This window comes from Pagrus pagrus, assembly GCF_965226575.1.
Source record: "Pagrus pagrus genome assembly, chromosome: 17".
NCBI lineage: Eukaryota > Metazoa > Chordata > Actinopteri > Spariformes > Sparidae > Pagrus > Pagrus pagrus.
In genome coordinates, this window is record NC_140201.1 from 12744457 (window position 1) to 12761405 (window position 16949).

Genomic DNA, 16949 nt, shown 5'->3' on the forward strand with positions numbered 1-16949 from the left:
GTTTCCCTTTTTGTCTGCATGATTGTTTTGGGTGGTTTTCGGTGTGAGAAAGGAATGTCCTGACAGCGTTTTGAGGGGGAAACCAAACAGATGAAGGTGGGGCTCTCCATCATTTGAAAAAATACTGCTGGCCCTGAAAGTAAACACAAAATATGTTTGACAGTAATTACGCCATCAGTAATTCTTTGCTTAAAATTGTTTCTGACATTCTGACAATATTTTCATTTTCACATTTTGGTATCCATGCAGATGGTTAGATGAGAGGATTGATACTATTGTAGAACGTACTAGCAGCCAATCTTAATCAGTTTTATCATAGTTTTTATTTTTCTGACTTTTTCCTTTTACTCCCTACATTTTAACACAAATATCTGTATTTTCTACTCTTTACAATTTCAGAACAGGCTTGTTGTTTTAGTTTTAATCAATGTTGTAAAACGTACCCAAAAGTCATACATGAGTAAAAGTAAGGATATCGTGGTAAAACATTACTTCGGTAAATGTTTCTGCTACTTTATACTTCCACTCAACTACAATTTGGAGGCAAATATTCTACTTTTTACTCCACTACAGTTACTTGCTAACTTAAGTTACTAGTAACTTTGCAGATTACATAAATTAACTTATTTTATTGGCAATTAAAAAGACGAAACAAAAGAAAACACATTCTTATTATCAGAAAAATTATGAATATCAAATGACAATCATCCGGGCAGGTAACTGGTCGACCCATAGTGTACAGTACACTATATGTGTATAAGAACTATTCAAGAGTGACTTTCACTTTTACCAAAGTAATAATTCAACAAGCCAACTTTACTTTTACTCTAGCATGACTTTTTGGTTCTTTTTACAACACTGTTGGTGACAAAGGCTCGGGTTCAGTTAGATTTGAATGGAAAAGGCAAGTAGAGATGTCCTTCAGAGGGACACTTTTTACTTTTATACTTCCAAGTACATTTTAGAGCCTGTACTTTCTTTTTTTCTTTGAGGAAAGTCGAATGCGTACGTCTACTTGAGTAAAGAATGCGTGTACTTTCGTCACCTCTGTAGTCTGGCGACATCCTATGCTGAAAACAAAGGTGTGGCTCTTGACACATTGACCGACAGGTTTGTGGTGGAGTAAACAGAGAGGAGCACAGACAGGTTGTTATTTAAACTAGATAATACCAGTTTTATTTGTAGATAACACTCTAAGAGAAAGAGAAACTTAAGACAAATTCATTTCAAAAGGAGAACAAGTCGTCAAATCAGCTTTTTCTACTGTATTCAAATCTGTAACATTGTCGTTCCTCCTTTTTTTTTTCTTCTTTCACAAGCAAAAATATGTCTTTTTTCTTTACACACATCTTTTTGTTAAAAAGAACACTATGTACATCATGGAAACATTACATGCCACTGCATTTCTGATGAGGGAGGAGGCAGTGTTTTTTATTTAACCAACCCCCCGTCGCTGTGAAAAACTTCAAGTAATCTCTTATAAAAAATAGAACATTTTTATTTTCCCCTCTGAAAAAAAGATTCTTTCTAAAAATACACATATGAACAGCATTACAAATTGGCAATGCATAGCCCCAAATATCAGTCTTGATTTCATAGATGCAAAGAAAAGCGTAATTGATTGACATAGCTGCAAATAATAATAATAATATTAAAGCAAAAAAGAGAAAGATTCTGTGACTCCAGGCTGTGGTTGAGCTGTGACCCGTGGTTAAAGCGCTGGTGTGTTTCTCTTTTCAAAGAGCTCTCTTCCAAGAATGTCGAAGTGTCTGCTGTAAACAGTTCGGAGAGGGTGAGGAGACATGGAGGAGGGCTGAGGCGTATGTGGGAGTGACATGCTGCTAACAGGAAGAAGAAGAGGGACAACAAAATGATATTTAAAAAGCCATAGAGAAGAGAGGAGAGGAAGATGGACAGAGGTTGGGAGAGAGCTGGAGTTCCCTGCCGATGTTGGCTTTGATGCCAGAGCTGTCGGTGCGTGGCCGCAGGTGGAGGTGGTTAGCAGTCGCTGGTTTTCGCCCTGTCGCAAGACAAAAAGGTGTTTAAAGAGGTTGAACTCAACATGCTATTTTCTAGCTAAGTATCAGTGAAGCTCAGTGATCAAAGGAGCTCATGCCACAAAATCAAGTTAGTGTCTTCAGCTTGTTTAAAGGGACAGTTCACCCATGAATCAAAAATACATATTTTTCCTCTTACCGATGCAATTTATCCATCTAGATTGATTTGGTGTGAGTTGCAGAGTTTTAGAGAAAACAACCATGGAGTTGTCTGCCCTCTCTCAAGTGAAATGGAACTAGATGGGATTCAGCTTGTGATGCTAAAAGAGCCAAATATATCCATTTGAAAAACTCAACAGCAGTGTCTCTTTCCAGAAATCATGAGCCGGTTGTTCAAGAAAATCCACAGACCTTGTTGTGAGGCAAACGAGAGGCTTGTGCCTTTGACAGCGCAGTATGTAATCATTTATGGCATCCTCCTCGACTGAGTTATAATGTAAGCTAGTTTGGATAGCTTAGTTAGCTAGCCTCTCACCTCATGCTTCTCACTCATGCCTGTTTTATTGTTTCATTGTGTTTGCTTTCAGTTATTTTTCGGGAGTTTTGTAAGAAGTAACTGCTGGTCAGAACCCAACATTTCCTGATTTTGCTGCTTCATACTAAAAGCTTTTCAAAAACAAAATAACGTGGGCCTTTTATTGTAAAGAATTTATAGGAAATGAAACGTGCTTGTCATTGAGTTAGCCGAGCTTTGTATGCAGGAATTTTTCCAAAAATACTGCAGAGAGGACGAGTAATTACAGCCGCTCTGTTGACCGTTGATGTGCCGAGTCAAAGGAGTATGAGTGGGTGCATGTTTCCTTCAAGGTCTGTAAATGAACTTGAGTAACTAGGTCATGATTTTATGGAAAGAGACATTGCTGTTTAGTAAGCTAAAGGTTAAAGCAGACTGCCATTGAGTTTCACTATATTCAAGAGAAGGCAGACATCTCTACGGCCGATATCTCCAAAATTTGGTACCTTGCAGTAAAACAATCTACATGGATAAACGGCACTACAGACAAGAGGAAAAAATTTGTTTTTAAATGTGTGGTGAACTGTCCCTTTAAGTTTTCAAGAATCCTAAGTGAGGTTTGCTCAACTACTAGCAGCAGCTGTGGCATGACAGTGTCTTTGATCATTACAACATTAGATTGATTATTAATGCAAAGCAGCCATCTTGTTTAATAAGCAACATGTCACACTGTTTAGATGTTCTTAGCCATTAGTGTCACGCGTTCAAGAAAAAGTACACGGAGTTATTGCAGAGCATCAAAACAAAATCATTAGAATTGATCATCTTTGAGGTTAACGAATAAGACGCATCCCTGATTTTTAATCACTGATTAATCATTCATCATTTTGTTTTGTTTTTCCTGTTTGACAGTGTAAGTTGAGTAGTTATGGGTTTTGGTCTGTTGCTCGAACAAAAAAAGACTTTCAAAAGATTTAATCTTGGGTTCTGGGAATTTGAGATGACCACTGTAACCTTTTCTCTGGCTGTTCAAAATGAGCCAGCGAAAAGGTTATGTAGACAAAATCTGCCAAATCCAGCGTGGGTGATGCTGCACAGCTGTTTGGCTTCAGATGTAGTATAAACAACAGGCTCTGTTGTTCCTTTAAATGCTAAAAACCTGCTGACATCAGCATAAATATTATATTTAGCTTGTAAAAAGCTGAAACGACTAGTAGTTGATTGATAGAAAATTAACAGCAACTATTTTGATAGCTGTTAAAGATCTTTTCATAACGTTCCCGTGTTACACCCTCTTAATTTGAAGGATTTGCTGCTTTTCTATATTTTAATGTTATAGTAAACTGACTGTTTGTGAGCTTTGAACTGTTAACGATACATTTGATACAACTGGCTTAAACATTTTTGATATTTCCAAACAATCTATAGACCAAATGGATTAAATTGACAGATAAATCAATAGAAATAATCCTTAGTTGAAGCTCTAAATGTCTAGTTTGATAAACTACAGCAGAAGACAACAACATGTAGTTATTGTTCAACGGTCCTCCAGCTTATTAAACCAACAAAGACCCTCATAGACCTGACCAGAAATCTCCTGATGAATTTCTAAAATCCAAACTTCAACTCAAACTTTAACAAGTACAAAACACAACTGTTGCAGTTTAAAACTCACAACAGAGTAGGAACACTGCCATGCTAAATTCCAAGAGAAATGTAAAGACATTTTAAAACGACTGCAGCAAAACTACAGGAACATGCAACAGACCTGTATCGGCCCCAACTCATTTTATGTGATGGCCTGACAGCAGTGTTGCCAGATGGGAAAGGTTAAAGTGTCATACCAAAGGCTTGAAAGGATCATATTTTTGGGGGAAAATTATTGTAAGGGAGTTATAACCATGACTACTAGGTTTAAATGTGTCATTTTATAGAAAACATTCCTTTAAATGTGTGTTGAGCAGCAGGAGAGCAGCAGCCCACTTGCGAATCACAATCATTGTCAGAGCCTACACCAACAGTGATTGGCTAGCAAGAGGTCACATGAGACGTAGGATCTATATTTTCCTATCCTGATCATGTCAAGAAACCTAAAGTGGAAGGAAAGGTCATTGCTCCACCGAATTTTGCTTTTGTGCCAGACTGGTGTCAGCTGTATTGAAGTCTAAGGGAGATGCATATAGTAGTACACTAAAATCCAACATATCTACGTCGTATGACTTCTGATGAAGAAATGCCTCCAGAAAATGAAAGAACACACTTCAGAGAGGCGAACCACAGATTTTTTTTCCAAATGACTGACAGGGTTGATAAAATGGTGACCGAATGGGGAAGTTCTGACCAAATACTGCTGATGAGACAGCAATTACCCTGCGAAGAGAAGCCTTCCCAAACAAAATCAAGCGAATAACGTGAATCAGTCGTTAACCTACACTCTGAAGTGTGTTATTTCATTTTCTGGTGGCATTTCTTCATCAGAAGTCACACGGCATAGATATGTAGGGTTTTGGTGTGTTTCTCCATCCATCTCCCATAGACGTCAATACAGCTGACACCACAGTCTGGCACCAAGGCAGAAAAAGACATAATGACCTTCTTTCTTTTTGAACAGTCTAGACTAAAACTACTAATGAAATTTATAGCTTTTTTGGCATCGTACGGAGGGGCGGACAGCCTTAATCGGGAAAATCATTTATTCTTTATGGGGAATTACTTGACTTCTTTTGTTTCTAAAAAGGGATTATCACAGCCACCTTACTTGTCAACAAGAAAAGTCACCCTTTCATGTGTGAAGAGGTGGTTTAGTGAAGTGAAAACTACAGCGGTTGCTGGTTTGCACAATAACATCTGACAAGATTAAACAGAGAGAAAAAAAAGATGCCACCAAATTTGAATCTTTGATGCAAGGTACAAATTAGCACCTTGCAAAATTACAACTCAACCTGACATTTCAGAGCTCCAACAACCATAAACCACGGATATACATACACACGCCACACACACACACACCATGCTCGAGTGCAGCCAAACTTAACACAACTCCAAACCACAGGAGCCAAGCAAATAATGAAAACAAGAACAAAACCTCAAGAGAAACAAAAACACACACCACACACACACACACACACACACACACACACACAGGAACACACACACACACACCTCCATGTACAAGAGTGGGCGTTCTTTTTAAAAGCTGCGGGTAAACTTCGTCCTCTAAATGTGCTCTTCCTGGCAGTTGTCGCTGTCGCAGAGGGGGGTAACGATACACTGCCCCCCGCTGGACAGGCCAGCTCTTGTCATGTGCAGCAAATGCAGCCCAAACTGTCCGAGAAGAACCACAACAGCAGAGTGAGACCGCGTCACAAATGGTGCAGTTTGGGCCGAATTACTGGAACAACACTGACATGTCACACAACAAAGGAAGGCTTCTCAGAAATGACTTGGTGAGCCGTCTTTGGGAGGCGCACAGTCATCAGAAACAAGTGCTTGATCAGGTCTAACCCTCCCGCCTGTATGTCAGCAAGACTGGTGATTCCACATGACTGAGAATTTGTGAAAATAAGAAATAAAGAGAAAATGAAGCCTCAGCTGTGCTTAAAGTCTGACTATTATGAGGTTGAGTCATATACTGGGAAAGCCTGCCTGGATTCCCTGTGGTGTTAAAAAGAAAGTGATATGTAGTACAAATGCTGCCTTTCCTTTTTGTCTATGGGGAAAAATGGAACAACGGCTCGTTTTCTTAAAAAATATGACGGATTAGATCTGGTCCTTATAATCTGATCACACTGACACAAATGGACATTTTCACTGTGCATGACAAATCATCCTAAAGGTAAGAACTTGTGATTTGTGTATGAATAATAAGAAGAGGTGGTTGTAGTCACCTTTTTCTCTTCTTCTCTGAGTCATTCGTCCTGGGCTTGCTTTGGGACGTCTTGGCTGTGCCTGATTTGGAGATACTGTCTTCTCTGCGTCGTTTGCTGCAAACAAAGAAGGAAACAGCTGTGAAAAAATGAACTTTCCCTGTCACTCATACCCTCCATTATTTATGTTACCTTCCTCATTCAGAAATATATACTTTTGTGTTTCATTATAACCTATCTGATTATGACAATGGACAACAAATGGTGCATGTTCCTTTTATCAGTTTGAGTGTACTGACTGTGTTGTGCTGCCGTCCAGCTCCTGCTCCTTGCAGGGAGATTGTGCTGGTACTTTGCCATCCTGTCTGTAGTCTCCTCCTTCCTCCAGCTGACTTCCTCGTTGGGTGCCGTTGCATTTCTCCGTCGGACACCTGGCCTGAGGCTGAGCTGAAGGGGGAGACTCTGATGTCGGCTCTTGATCTTCCCTGGACAACTCCCGCCACCGGTTCTACGTGAAGAAGAACAACAGTAAACAAAAGATTTTGAGAGAGATATAATTACACTTTAAAATGTGGCTGCCATACCATTTTTGCCACTGATCAAAGCAGCCTTTAATTGGCAATTTTGTTTGTAAAGTTATAGAATGAAATAATTTCCTTGTCAATACCACTGATTTTTTTCCAATCCAATACCAAGTAAAACACAAACTGCTATCAACAGTTTATATACAATACCGATACTTTGTGCAAAAGCTTAATAAAATGGCATCAAATAGTTGTGAGAATGCAGGAACTGCTGTTGTTTGAGTATCAGCACACAAACTGAAGCCCAGACAGACGCGAATAACATTCCCACGGTCAGTGACAGTGATAATACATTTCCAATAACTACACTCCCTCTCTCTGTTCTGGGATAATGCCTGCCACGGCCGCAGGACTCAGTGAATGAAGTCTGTCTCACCCTCGCAGCACCTTTCCTCTCCTCACATGACAGTGTTTGCGGTCGACCATCATCAATGTCAACTCTCTGTCAGAGATGCCCTAGGCAGTTATAGAGCTGTAGTTTGCATATGACTATGACAGCTGGAAGGAGAAGTAGTTTTGTATAAACTAGGTATTATTTAGACTAGATCTGGTTGATAGTATAGTTTCTTTCTACCGTGTCCCTTTGATGATAAAATCATTTACCATAAATTACTTGAGTTTAGATATTGACCTTGTAGCGTGAAAACAAACAAAATTATTCGGGATCGGATGTATCAACACTTCTGTGTCGATTTGAGCACCACTCACAAAAAGGAGTCACCAGTGAAAACCATTAGCCCCAGATACTCAGTAACTGACTTCTGACGCTGACGTAAGTTAATAAACCACGAAATATCTTTCTTCTATGAGTGCAGTTTTGATTCGCTACCATTTAGCACCCTTCACAGAAAAACACTGAACAAACTTAATTAATTCTTGAATAGTGTAAACCCTTGCCTCATAAAACTTCTTCTACTAACTCTCACTAACACACCTCTCTATCATTCTCTTTTATCATTTCCCCTCTGTAGGGCTAGGAAACATTTTTATTAGGACACTTTTCCATTAAGTAAAACAATTAACATCTTTCGTTTCTTCCCTTTGATTAACATAAAGCTACTTTCATCATCGATGTGACCGGAGGCCTTGTCAGATGGGTCTGCTGATAAGTGAGGAGATCTACAGGAACCTCATGCCATTGAATTAATTTGTGAATCAAATGGATTTAGCCTCATAATTTTCTGATGCGAATCAACCTCAAGCACATAATTCAAACTAAATACTCCACATGATGCTATCTTGTTAATCATCCTTTAGGCTGGTTGATATTTTTAATATGATTTAGAAGAAATTGTTCCCACTGTGGCTGTTTTACTGACCAACTTCTATCCCACTTAATTTCCAGTATGTACGTATGTGAGTATGTGAAGAGGCCTCAAGAAACTCACAAACAAAATAAGAGAATAACTATAATATTTATGGTATATTTTATGCTAGTCCGACTCAACTTTTTACACCACTCTGCTGTAACAGTTTTACAAAATCTCTGAATAGCTGAGGGAATGTTATGAAGTTGCTTTTGGCAGGTTTCTTCAAGTGTTTGAGCTAATCATCTCTGTCCTGAGATGATAAATTCAGGCTTTTGTAAGCAGAACAGAAATCCAACACCATCTGTCTTTTGGCTAGATTTTAATCTTTTTTTAGAAGAAACGACTCCCACTGAACAAGTATGATATAATAGAGTCTCTGGGTTCCTAAGAAAAGGGCTGTGTAATAAAGTAGAGTATAATTGAATATGTAACAGTGTGGGCGTGTTGCAAGTACCTGTACAGAGGCGTCTCCCTTGATGTACTTGGCTCCTTCAAGCACAGCCAAGTAGGAGAAGCGCAGCTGGTCAGGGGTCTGAATCAGACCCATGCGGTACTTCCTCATGTCCAACAGGATGCTTTTGATGTCCACTGATGATGGGTCTTTCCTCTTGTCCATCTAAACAGGACAGCGTTGTCAAAATTAGCTAAACTAACCAGGATGAAGCCCTATTTCCTTTATATCTGTCGACTCATTCGTCGGCTGTGTTTGGAAGGGACACGCATTCTTACATTTTTACACACTACCAGTCTATGGCAGCGATTACATGCAGCAGTTGTGGCATTAAATGCAGAACTGACCTTTTCTGGCTTATCTACCGCCACATAATCATGTTTTCATGTTCTCCAGCATGCCAAGAGAACAACGTTGCCTTTCAGCTGTGGGTTCTACGTAACCACATGAAAGCTAGTTTCATGTTTTAGTTGTAGGCGTGTTTCTTTCTCTTCTAACTCTATTCAGAACCAGGAATCAGTCAGAAAATACAGGGTGTCTACAGATAGACACTTTTATTTCATGCTTTTTATGATGCTTTCAAGATTATTTTTAACCAAATCTAAGATTCAAGTCATTTTTTGCTATCATGAATTTTTTGTTTCATGAGGCAAGATGTAATTTTAGCATAGTATAAAGATGCCAAAATATATACTGATGGACTGTTTGTTGTGAATATATACATTTAGGTCAAATGCATTTATTTGCAAACTTTTAGTAGGTCAAGCAAAAATACATCTATTAAAAGTAACTAGGCAAAAAGGTCATATGGAGGTGGTAAACACGGCAACACAGATTAAAATGGGTCTGTGGTGACTCTGACACACACAAATATCTTAAAGTAATATGTGTCAGAGTCAACACAGACCCATAATAATAAAAAAAACACTGAACATTAAATAACAAATCAAATCACTGTTGCAAAGAACAGAAAGAAAAAAAAAAGGTGAGATTTTAGTGAATTAACTGACAGTTTATAAGAGACTAATTTGTCCTACTTACACAAGTTTTTTTGCCATAGTCTAAATAGTCTGACCATTTTTGTGATCATACAAATGTGAATGATCTACAAAACATGAAGACCAAATTCTTGTGAGAAAATTGAGTAAAAACATCAAACGAGAAGGCAGGACTTACCAGGACCACACATGTGTCAACTAAAGAAAACGTCCCTGAGCGTCCGATTCCAGCGCTACAGTGCACCACAGCCGGCCCGTGATCCACCCCCAGCGCTCCTGACTCCCGCACTTTGAAGAGGAAGTTTAGGAAGGATGCCGGGGACTCTGGGACACCAAAGTCAGGCCATGTGGTGTAATGAAAGTGGTAGATCTCTCTCTTCTCTCCGGTCTGTGAAAAGCAGACGAACAGAGAACTCATTAGCAGGTAAAAAAGACAAACAATCATATCTTTCTTTGCAGTGAGCCTGTCAGTGCTTATTTTATCTGTTCTGTTTGAGGTGACGAGGCTATTTCAGTTGTTTTAGGCAGCTGAACTAACTTTCACTTTAGTTTCAGTTTCAATTAATGTAATAAAGCAGGTTCTGAAAAGTGGATGGTCAAAAACAGCAAATCAAGACGTGTGTGTAGTTATTTCTCCTTCTTGTGATCAGATTTGCCATTAATTTTGGTTGATATTTTACATTTTGTATTAAAAAACATTTAAGATACAGATGAAAATCAGATTTTAAAAATGAATTTTGCTGCATGAGCATTGTATCTTAAGCACATTTGAGGTATTTCAAATACTGACATTTGCATTTTTCCACTCCCACACTTTAGAAAAACCTTGTGTGGGAACAGAAAACTAAAAAAAAATTTCAAAATGTCTAAAAGTTTGTTAAAAACAATGAGCTTTAGTAAAAAAAAAAAGAAAAAAAAGGATGTTTTCAGCTCTAAGAAGCCTCAAACAATACAGGTCCATGTGATACATTTAGGTGTGAGAACCTTTAAACATTTCAGTTCTCCTTTACCACCCTTCACTGAGAATTCCCCTTGTGGTAAATATTATTTCAGCCTACGCTAATATTCAGCAGCTCCAACACTCGGGTGGTATAGTAAGACTTGGTGTCTTCTGACAACAGCGTGACCAAGAAACGCGTGTCTCTGAAGGCCATCTCCCTCTCCTCAGCTATGGGCCAGTACTGGGCACACTTTTCCTGTAAGAGAAGGAACAAGGAAACACACCTGGTAAGAGATACCAAGTGATTTCAACATCTGACAACAAAATACACCTGATGGAAAGCAGATGCTGGCTGAGAGGCCAGACTGGCCTTGAGATGAAGCAGCTGACGATTAACGGGAGGACAGTTTGATCCTCTGCATTTAGAGGGAAGCTGGATAATAAATGAAATTATACTCTCAATGTTTTCTTTATGTCTTCTCTCTACACACAAATACCTGCACCTAATCATACAGTACATATTACACACTTTCACAAACTACAAGTATAAAACGTCAATGTGTCGCTCTTCCATTAACATACAACTACTCTCTTTTTTGTGACGCAAGACATATTATATCACATATCGTTGAATGTTTAGGGTTGTAGAGGTATAAAGGTATACCATGATATGAAAATGACTTAACTGGACACCTATGTTACAGATCTAAAACAAAATCTACCTCAGACAGAGTTAAGATGAGAAGTCTGGCTCAATTACAAAACAATTCTTGATCTCGTTTGTTCACGGACTAATATTTTTTATGGAACAGAAAGTCATTTGTCAGTACTGCAGTTAAATGTGTGCAATACATACGACAATCAACATCTAATCATACAGTGTTTTCTAAGTAAACAGACAATGGGCAGAGCAGTTGAGGATGAGTCTATTATGTAACCTTCCCTGTGGAGGATTGGAGTGCTGGCCTACATAGAAGATCCTTGTGAGGTTAATGATATCTGTGGACTGTAGGTGCTCTTTATCTTCCATTTCCAAGAAAACAGTCAGTGAGTGAATCTCATGACCGAGCGAGAGCCACTTCAGCTGCTTTACTAAGAAAGAGAGACAACACAGCTGCTCTGAGTGAGAGAGAGTGTTAGACTGTGTGCTAGTCTCTGTGTGTGTGTGTGTGTGTGTGTGTGTGTGTGTGTGTGTGTGCGTGCGTTTAATCGGCACATCACAGGATCACTGGATTTAGAAGAGGTGAGAGGTGGGGCTACATCCCAGTTCCTCACACACAACTGTGAACACGCTGTCAAAACACTGAATTCCAGTTATCCTGCTGACAGGAGAGCCAAGTTTCACAGTGAACCATTTAACAGAAAACCTAAATTAATTCATGAAGTTGTGTTAATTATTTCATACTGTTAGCAAACTGCAAACTAAGTGTGTGCTGCTGTCTTTCTGTGGTCTATTTAGTATTTCTGCAGTCTGTGTGTGGGTGTGCGCACCAGACAAATGGCAGATGTCAAACCAGACTATCTGCTTTTTTTTTTTATTACATTACATCGACATGATATCTGTGTACTTACCGAGCCTTTCTCGATGACTCGGTTGAGCATGATGACTGCCTTGGTCTTCTGCTCCCAGACCATGAGCCAAAAGTGGCCACAGGTGTTCCTGAGGGGGCCCTGCACACAGCAAACACACACACATGCAAACACACTTTGATCAGTTACATGGCAGGAGTCCAGCAGGAGAGCGGAAAGTAATTTACACTGGAAATATATCTCTCAGGAAGGAACGAAAACATTAGATCGACATAATACATCAGCTAAGCAACTGGGTGATAATTGTCTTCATTAATGAGATAACTGCTGTATGCAAATGAGATTTGCTGAGTGATAACAAGAGAATATTTAAAAAGGTCAAAGCTGCTAAAGGTCATGAAGTGGTTGAATTGAGAAAACTGTATTCTGTTGGGTGAAATATGCAAAATACCATCACCATACAGTACAATGACAGACTGTCTGATGTCAAGTAAATTAGGATGCAAATAACTTCAGGACTGTCAAATAGTTCCAGACAAAACTGGTGTAAATGTGTTTATGTTCCATTTATTTCAGGATATCCAATGTTCACTGGATGGAGGAAAGCATTACCTAGAATTTTTTGACTTTTTAAAGCATTTTCTTACATGTTTTCATTGTGCAACAAGAAATCTGATGAGTACTTAATATCAGACTGTCTCTGATCAGCATTGAACTGAATATCTTTGGGTTATGAGACATTAGAGAACGTCATCTTGGACTTGGACAGATTAACCGACAGTAAAAATACTTGATAGTTGCAAGCAGCCCTGTTTGACGCAAACTAAGTCCTCACGTTGTTAGGCTTCCAACAAAGTATGTCACAAAAGGTTCACAGACTTTTGCTCAATAACATCCAAAAAACATTTGCCTGTTAACTAATTCTGGTTTCTTGAATTACTTGGAGTAGCTACAATCCACAATTAACCAAAGAAAATGTATCACTTATTCTTGCTATGTTGAACTAAGCAACTCTCTGTGGCTTTTAATTACCGAAGCAGGATTCAGTGAACAGTGAGAAATATGATTTGATGAACAACAATCTGTTTTATCAGCCCTTTTCAGTCTCTTTTCTGTGGTCATGCGAGTCTAGAAAGAAATATCACATGACAAAGTTAAGTGGTTGTTTGTCCTTTCATTTCCTGAAGACATGAGAAAATTCACAGGTGTGTGGGTTGGAGATGCCCCCGTGTTGGTATTCTGCTTGAGAACCGATATTGATCACGTTGACTCTACAAATTCTGTCCAATCACAGACATTGACCCTGAATAACACATTTTAAACAGCAACAACCATAATAAGCCAACAAATTAGTGCCACCTTCTATAAATAAAAACACTGTCTGAACAAGAATTTCACTGCTACTAAATGCTCTCCATGTTTAAGAAGAACAAAGCCTCTGTGCTGGACTTTTATCTTCCACTCATTGCTATGTCAGTGGAATTACAGAAGCAGCGGCACTATGTCTGATCCGATACAAACATCGTACATAGCGTTCAACAAAGACATGATTTCATGTGACTGGTGGTTTTGTGTACTGTTGCCAGATTGGTTTGATGCCTTCCAGCCCGATAACTGTTCAAAATCTGCCCAAATTTAAAACAAAAACTCCCAAATACTATCTTCAGTAAACAGCAAGAGTATTGTGGTTCATCATAATTTTTCAATATGACAATTCCAAGTGTTGACAGGTCCAGCAGAACACAGATATAAGGCTTGAAGGCCTTGAAAATTAAGGAAAAAAGTAAAGGGACAGCTCAAATAAAAATATAATACAAGTTTTTATCTAAACTGTATGACTGTAACGGGCCTCGACAGTAGCCTAACGTCCCCACAAATACAGACTCGTATCGACAAAGGTAGAGAGAATGAGAGAGAGAAGGAGGAGTATGCAAACAATCCCATGATATCAAAAGGCCAAATAATTAATAACGTCGTAGCGTTGCAGGCATAGAGGTTTCTGTTATCTGCAGAAACACTACAGCTCGTGTGTGTTTATAAGATGCATGTGGGAGGTTGGTATCGACGGTAACTCATGTGTCCTCTCAGCTGAATACATTAAAATAATGTAAATTTGCACTTGGTTAACCACCCAAAACAGATATTTTAAAAAACAGTCATCTTTAAAACAATGGTGTGTGATGGCAAAAACATTGATGATCCTACACAAAAACATCACTGACTAGCATCAGCCTGCGACTTAAGTCTTCTTTTGATCCTGAGGTAACCAGCTAAATAGAAACAGTATCAGGTCATCCTGAGACAGATCTTCTGCCATTAGAGGTCAGTTAAATGACCACAGACGCATCTTAATAGCTTTTATTAAAACTCAACCCTATGACTTAAGGCTGCTGTTTTTTCTGTTACTGTATGTGCATGCATATACACAACACGTACAACACTTCTCTTAGCTTTCAAATAGGAGACCATCATTTAATGATCTGTAACCTCAAAGCTTTTTAGTTTATGGTCACATAAACACACACAGGTTGTCTTAAATCCACACACACACACACACACACACAAACACGCAGTTAATATAATACCGTGATGCAGAGACTTTACTCATCACTAATTGATTTAAGTCAACTGAAGTAGCTCTCCTTATCATTCAAACTCAGAGACGCGATCATATACAAACATAATTCAAGATGAAAACTGGAAAACGAAACTGGCCTGCTTGGCCAATCAACTTCGACAGCAAACAGACACAACTTATCTGATAACACCGACTAACAGACTTCTAATAGGGGACCTTAACTTAGGCCTCATTGGGGTAATGCTATGGAAAGAATTTTCATAAGTAAGAATTTATGGTGCTGTTACCTAAGTTTTACTGCGCTATTTATATCAATACTTTTGTTGTTAGTTTAGTAGTGAACTGCTTTAGAGCCTAAATAATTCCTCAATTAATTATTAAGTAAGTTGACAGAAAATATATCTGCAACTATTTTGAGTAGGGGGTCGACCATTATGTTTTTTTTACAGGACTGATAACGAAACAGATCATTAGTAATCCAGGAGACCAAGTGAAGAATAATCAGTGATGGTATGCAAGTACAATTTACTGAAGTACTCCATCAATGTACAATTTTGTACTTTGAAGCAAGTACTTTGCTTCAGTGTTTCCATGTTTTACTACCTAATAATTTGACTCCGTTCCTTGATAACTTTAGTTACTAGCTACTTTGCAAATTATAATATTCAGCGTTGATCGGCGATTACTCGTGACATCAGATAGCGTTGTGGACTCCGAGACCACAAAGTGAGAACGGATGTTGCATCAGAGCCAAAGGACAACATTTTAAAATGTATTTCATCACGAATCAGAAACACAAAACACTGATACTAGTCATTAGAAAAATGCTGACTTATTTTGAGAGATTGCTTGTTTGAGTAATTTTCAAGAGAAGTGACAAACATATGTGGATCAAACTAGTGACAGTTGGACAAACAGCCCTTTAAAAAAATGTTTTATGAAATTTTATAGGCCAGCCAATAAGTCAATTAACCCAAAAGATAACAGGCAGATAGATATGATTGTTAATAAAGGAATGAAAGCCTTGAATTTACCTGACTCAATATGTAGCTTCTCTGGGCTTCCTCCATGACTACCAGACTGGCATTGATGTAATCATTCTCTGTGTTCTCCAGCTTCACTCGACTGTGATCAACTGCAGGCAGCATGAGAGACAAATTAATGAGGACTATGTTGTAAATTGACATCCTTCCTCAGAGGTAAAGAGACACCACACACTGTAATCACTTTGGACTTTCCGCACATGTTCACCTACATGGACTGACATCTCGGTACCGGTTCCTGTTACGATTCTCTGGATACTTTGCCACTTTGTAGGAGCACTCGTGCGACTGATTCCTGATTTCCTGGAGACGACAGAAAGACGAGAAATCAACAGATGCCAAAAACAAATCAAACATCAAATCAAACAGCTACTTTCAGCCATGGGAGCGACACAAACTTATCACAATAACATCCTACTGTGAAGAATAAACTCGCGGAGCTGATGTTGAAAAGTAAAAACAAATACATAGTTATGTAACGGAACTAATCACAGTGAGCTTCAGCCACATGTACAAGCTTATGACACTTATGACGAAGCTTACGGTAACAAACTGAAAATAAAATGAAGACGTGCCAAAACAAAGAAATATCAAATAAACTAACGGCAGCGGTGAATAACGTCCTATATAGCGGATACTTAATGAGCTAGCCGACCTGTTAGCTTGCTAATTTAAATGCGCGCTTGAAATACTATTTATATGTTCGCTTTATGCTAGCTATGCTAACAAGACTTACCATGTACAGTTTCTGCCACCGGCCCTCTGAATCTATGTCTTCAAACTCCTGGTCCATTTTTTACCGTGGCAATGCCAGTCTTTTGTAATCGAGGTAAGTGTAATTAGTTGTCCGACTATCTACCTCATTACTCTACTCAGGCTAGAGACGCTTTTGTGTCAAAGTAGTTGTCACTTCCCTACGTTAACGGGCTCTCGCTAGGTGTTTGTCCGTTGTCTCTCTGCTGCAGTTGACATCTGACAAAAGTGTCATGTACGCATGCGTCAACACGGGTCCTCCAGGAGCTGTCAAAACCGAACTCGGCAAAGATATTCAGTGAACCAACGAGATGTCCCACTACATCACTCAATCTGGAGCACCCATTTTGAGGAAATAAGTATGTTTTACCTACTTTGTGTTATG

The 16949-nt window shown here is 38.9% G+C and overlaps 1 protein-coding gene across 1 annotated transcript; it reads right to left on the reverse strand.

Annotated features, from left to right (window-relative positions):
* Nucleotides 1-1147: 1147 nt before the first annotated feature.
* ptpn2b (protein tyrosine phosphatase non-receptor type 2b) lies at nucleotides 1148-16784 on the reverse strand. Its single transcript, XM_084379505.1, has 10 exons — nucleotides 16548-16784; nucleotides 16024-16114; nucleotides 15803-15903; nucleotides 12233-12331; nucleotides 10779-10916; nucleotides 9899-10108; nucleotides 8726-8887; nucleotides 6677-6885; nucleotides 6399-6494; nucleotides 1148-2020 (listed from the first exon to the last, which is right to left on the reverse strand). The coding sequence occupies exons 1-10, from the start codon at nucleotides 16602-16604 to the stop codon at nucleotides 1999-2001; spliced, it is 1185 nt and encodes a 394-aa protein (XP_084235631.1). The 5' UTR covers nucleotides 16605-16784; the 3' UTR covers nucleotides 1148-1998.
* Nucleotides 16785-16949: the final 165 nt, after the last annotated feature.

Excerpts from the sequence above, each read along its gene's own strand:
- ptpn2b (XM_084379505.1), bottom strand. The coding sequence starts at position 16,604 with ATGGACCAGGAGTTTGAAGACATAGATTCAGAGGGCCGGTGGCAGAAA. Across the intron at positions 16,115-16,547 it reads GGTGGCAGAAACTGTACATG|GAAATCAGGAATCAGTCGCA; the intron begins GTAAGTCTTGTT and ends TGTCGTCTCCAG. Across the intron at positions 12,332-15,802 it reads GAAGCTACATATTGAGTCAG|GGCCCCCTCAGGAACACCTG; the intron begins GTAAATTCAAGG and ends TGCTGTGTGCAG.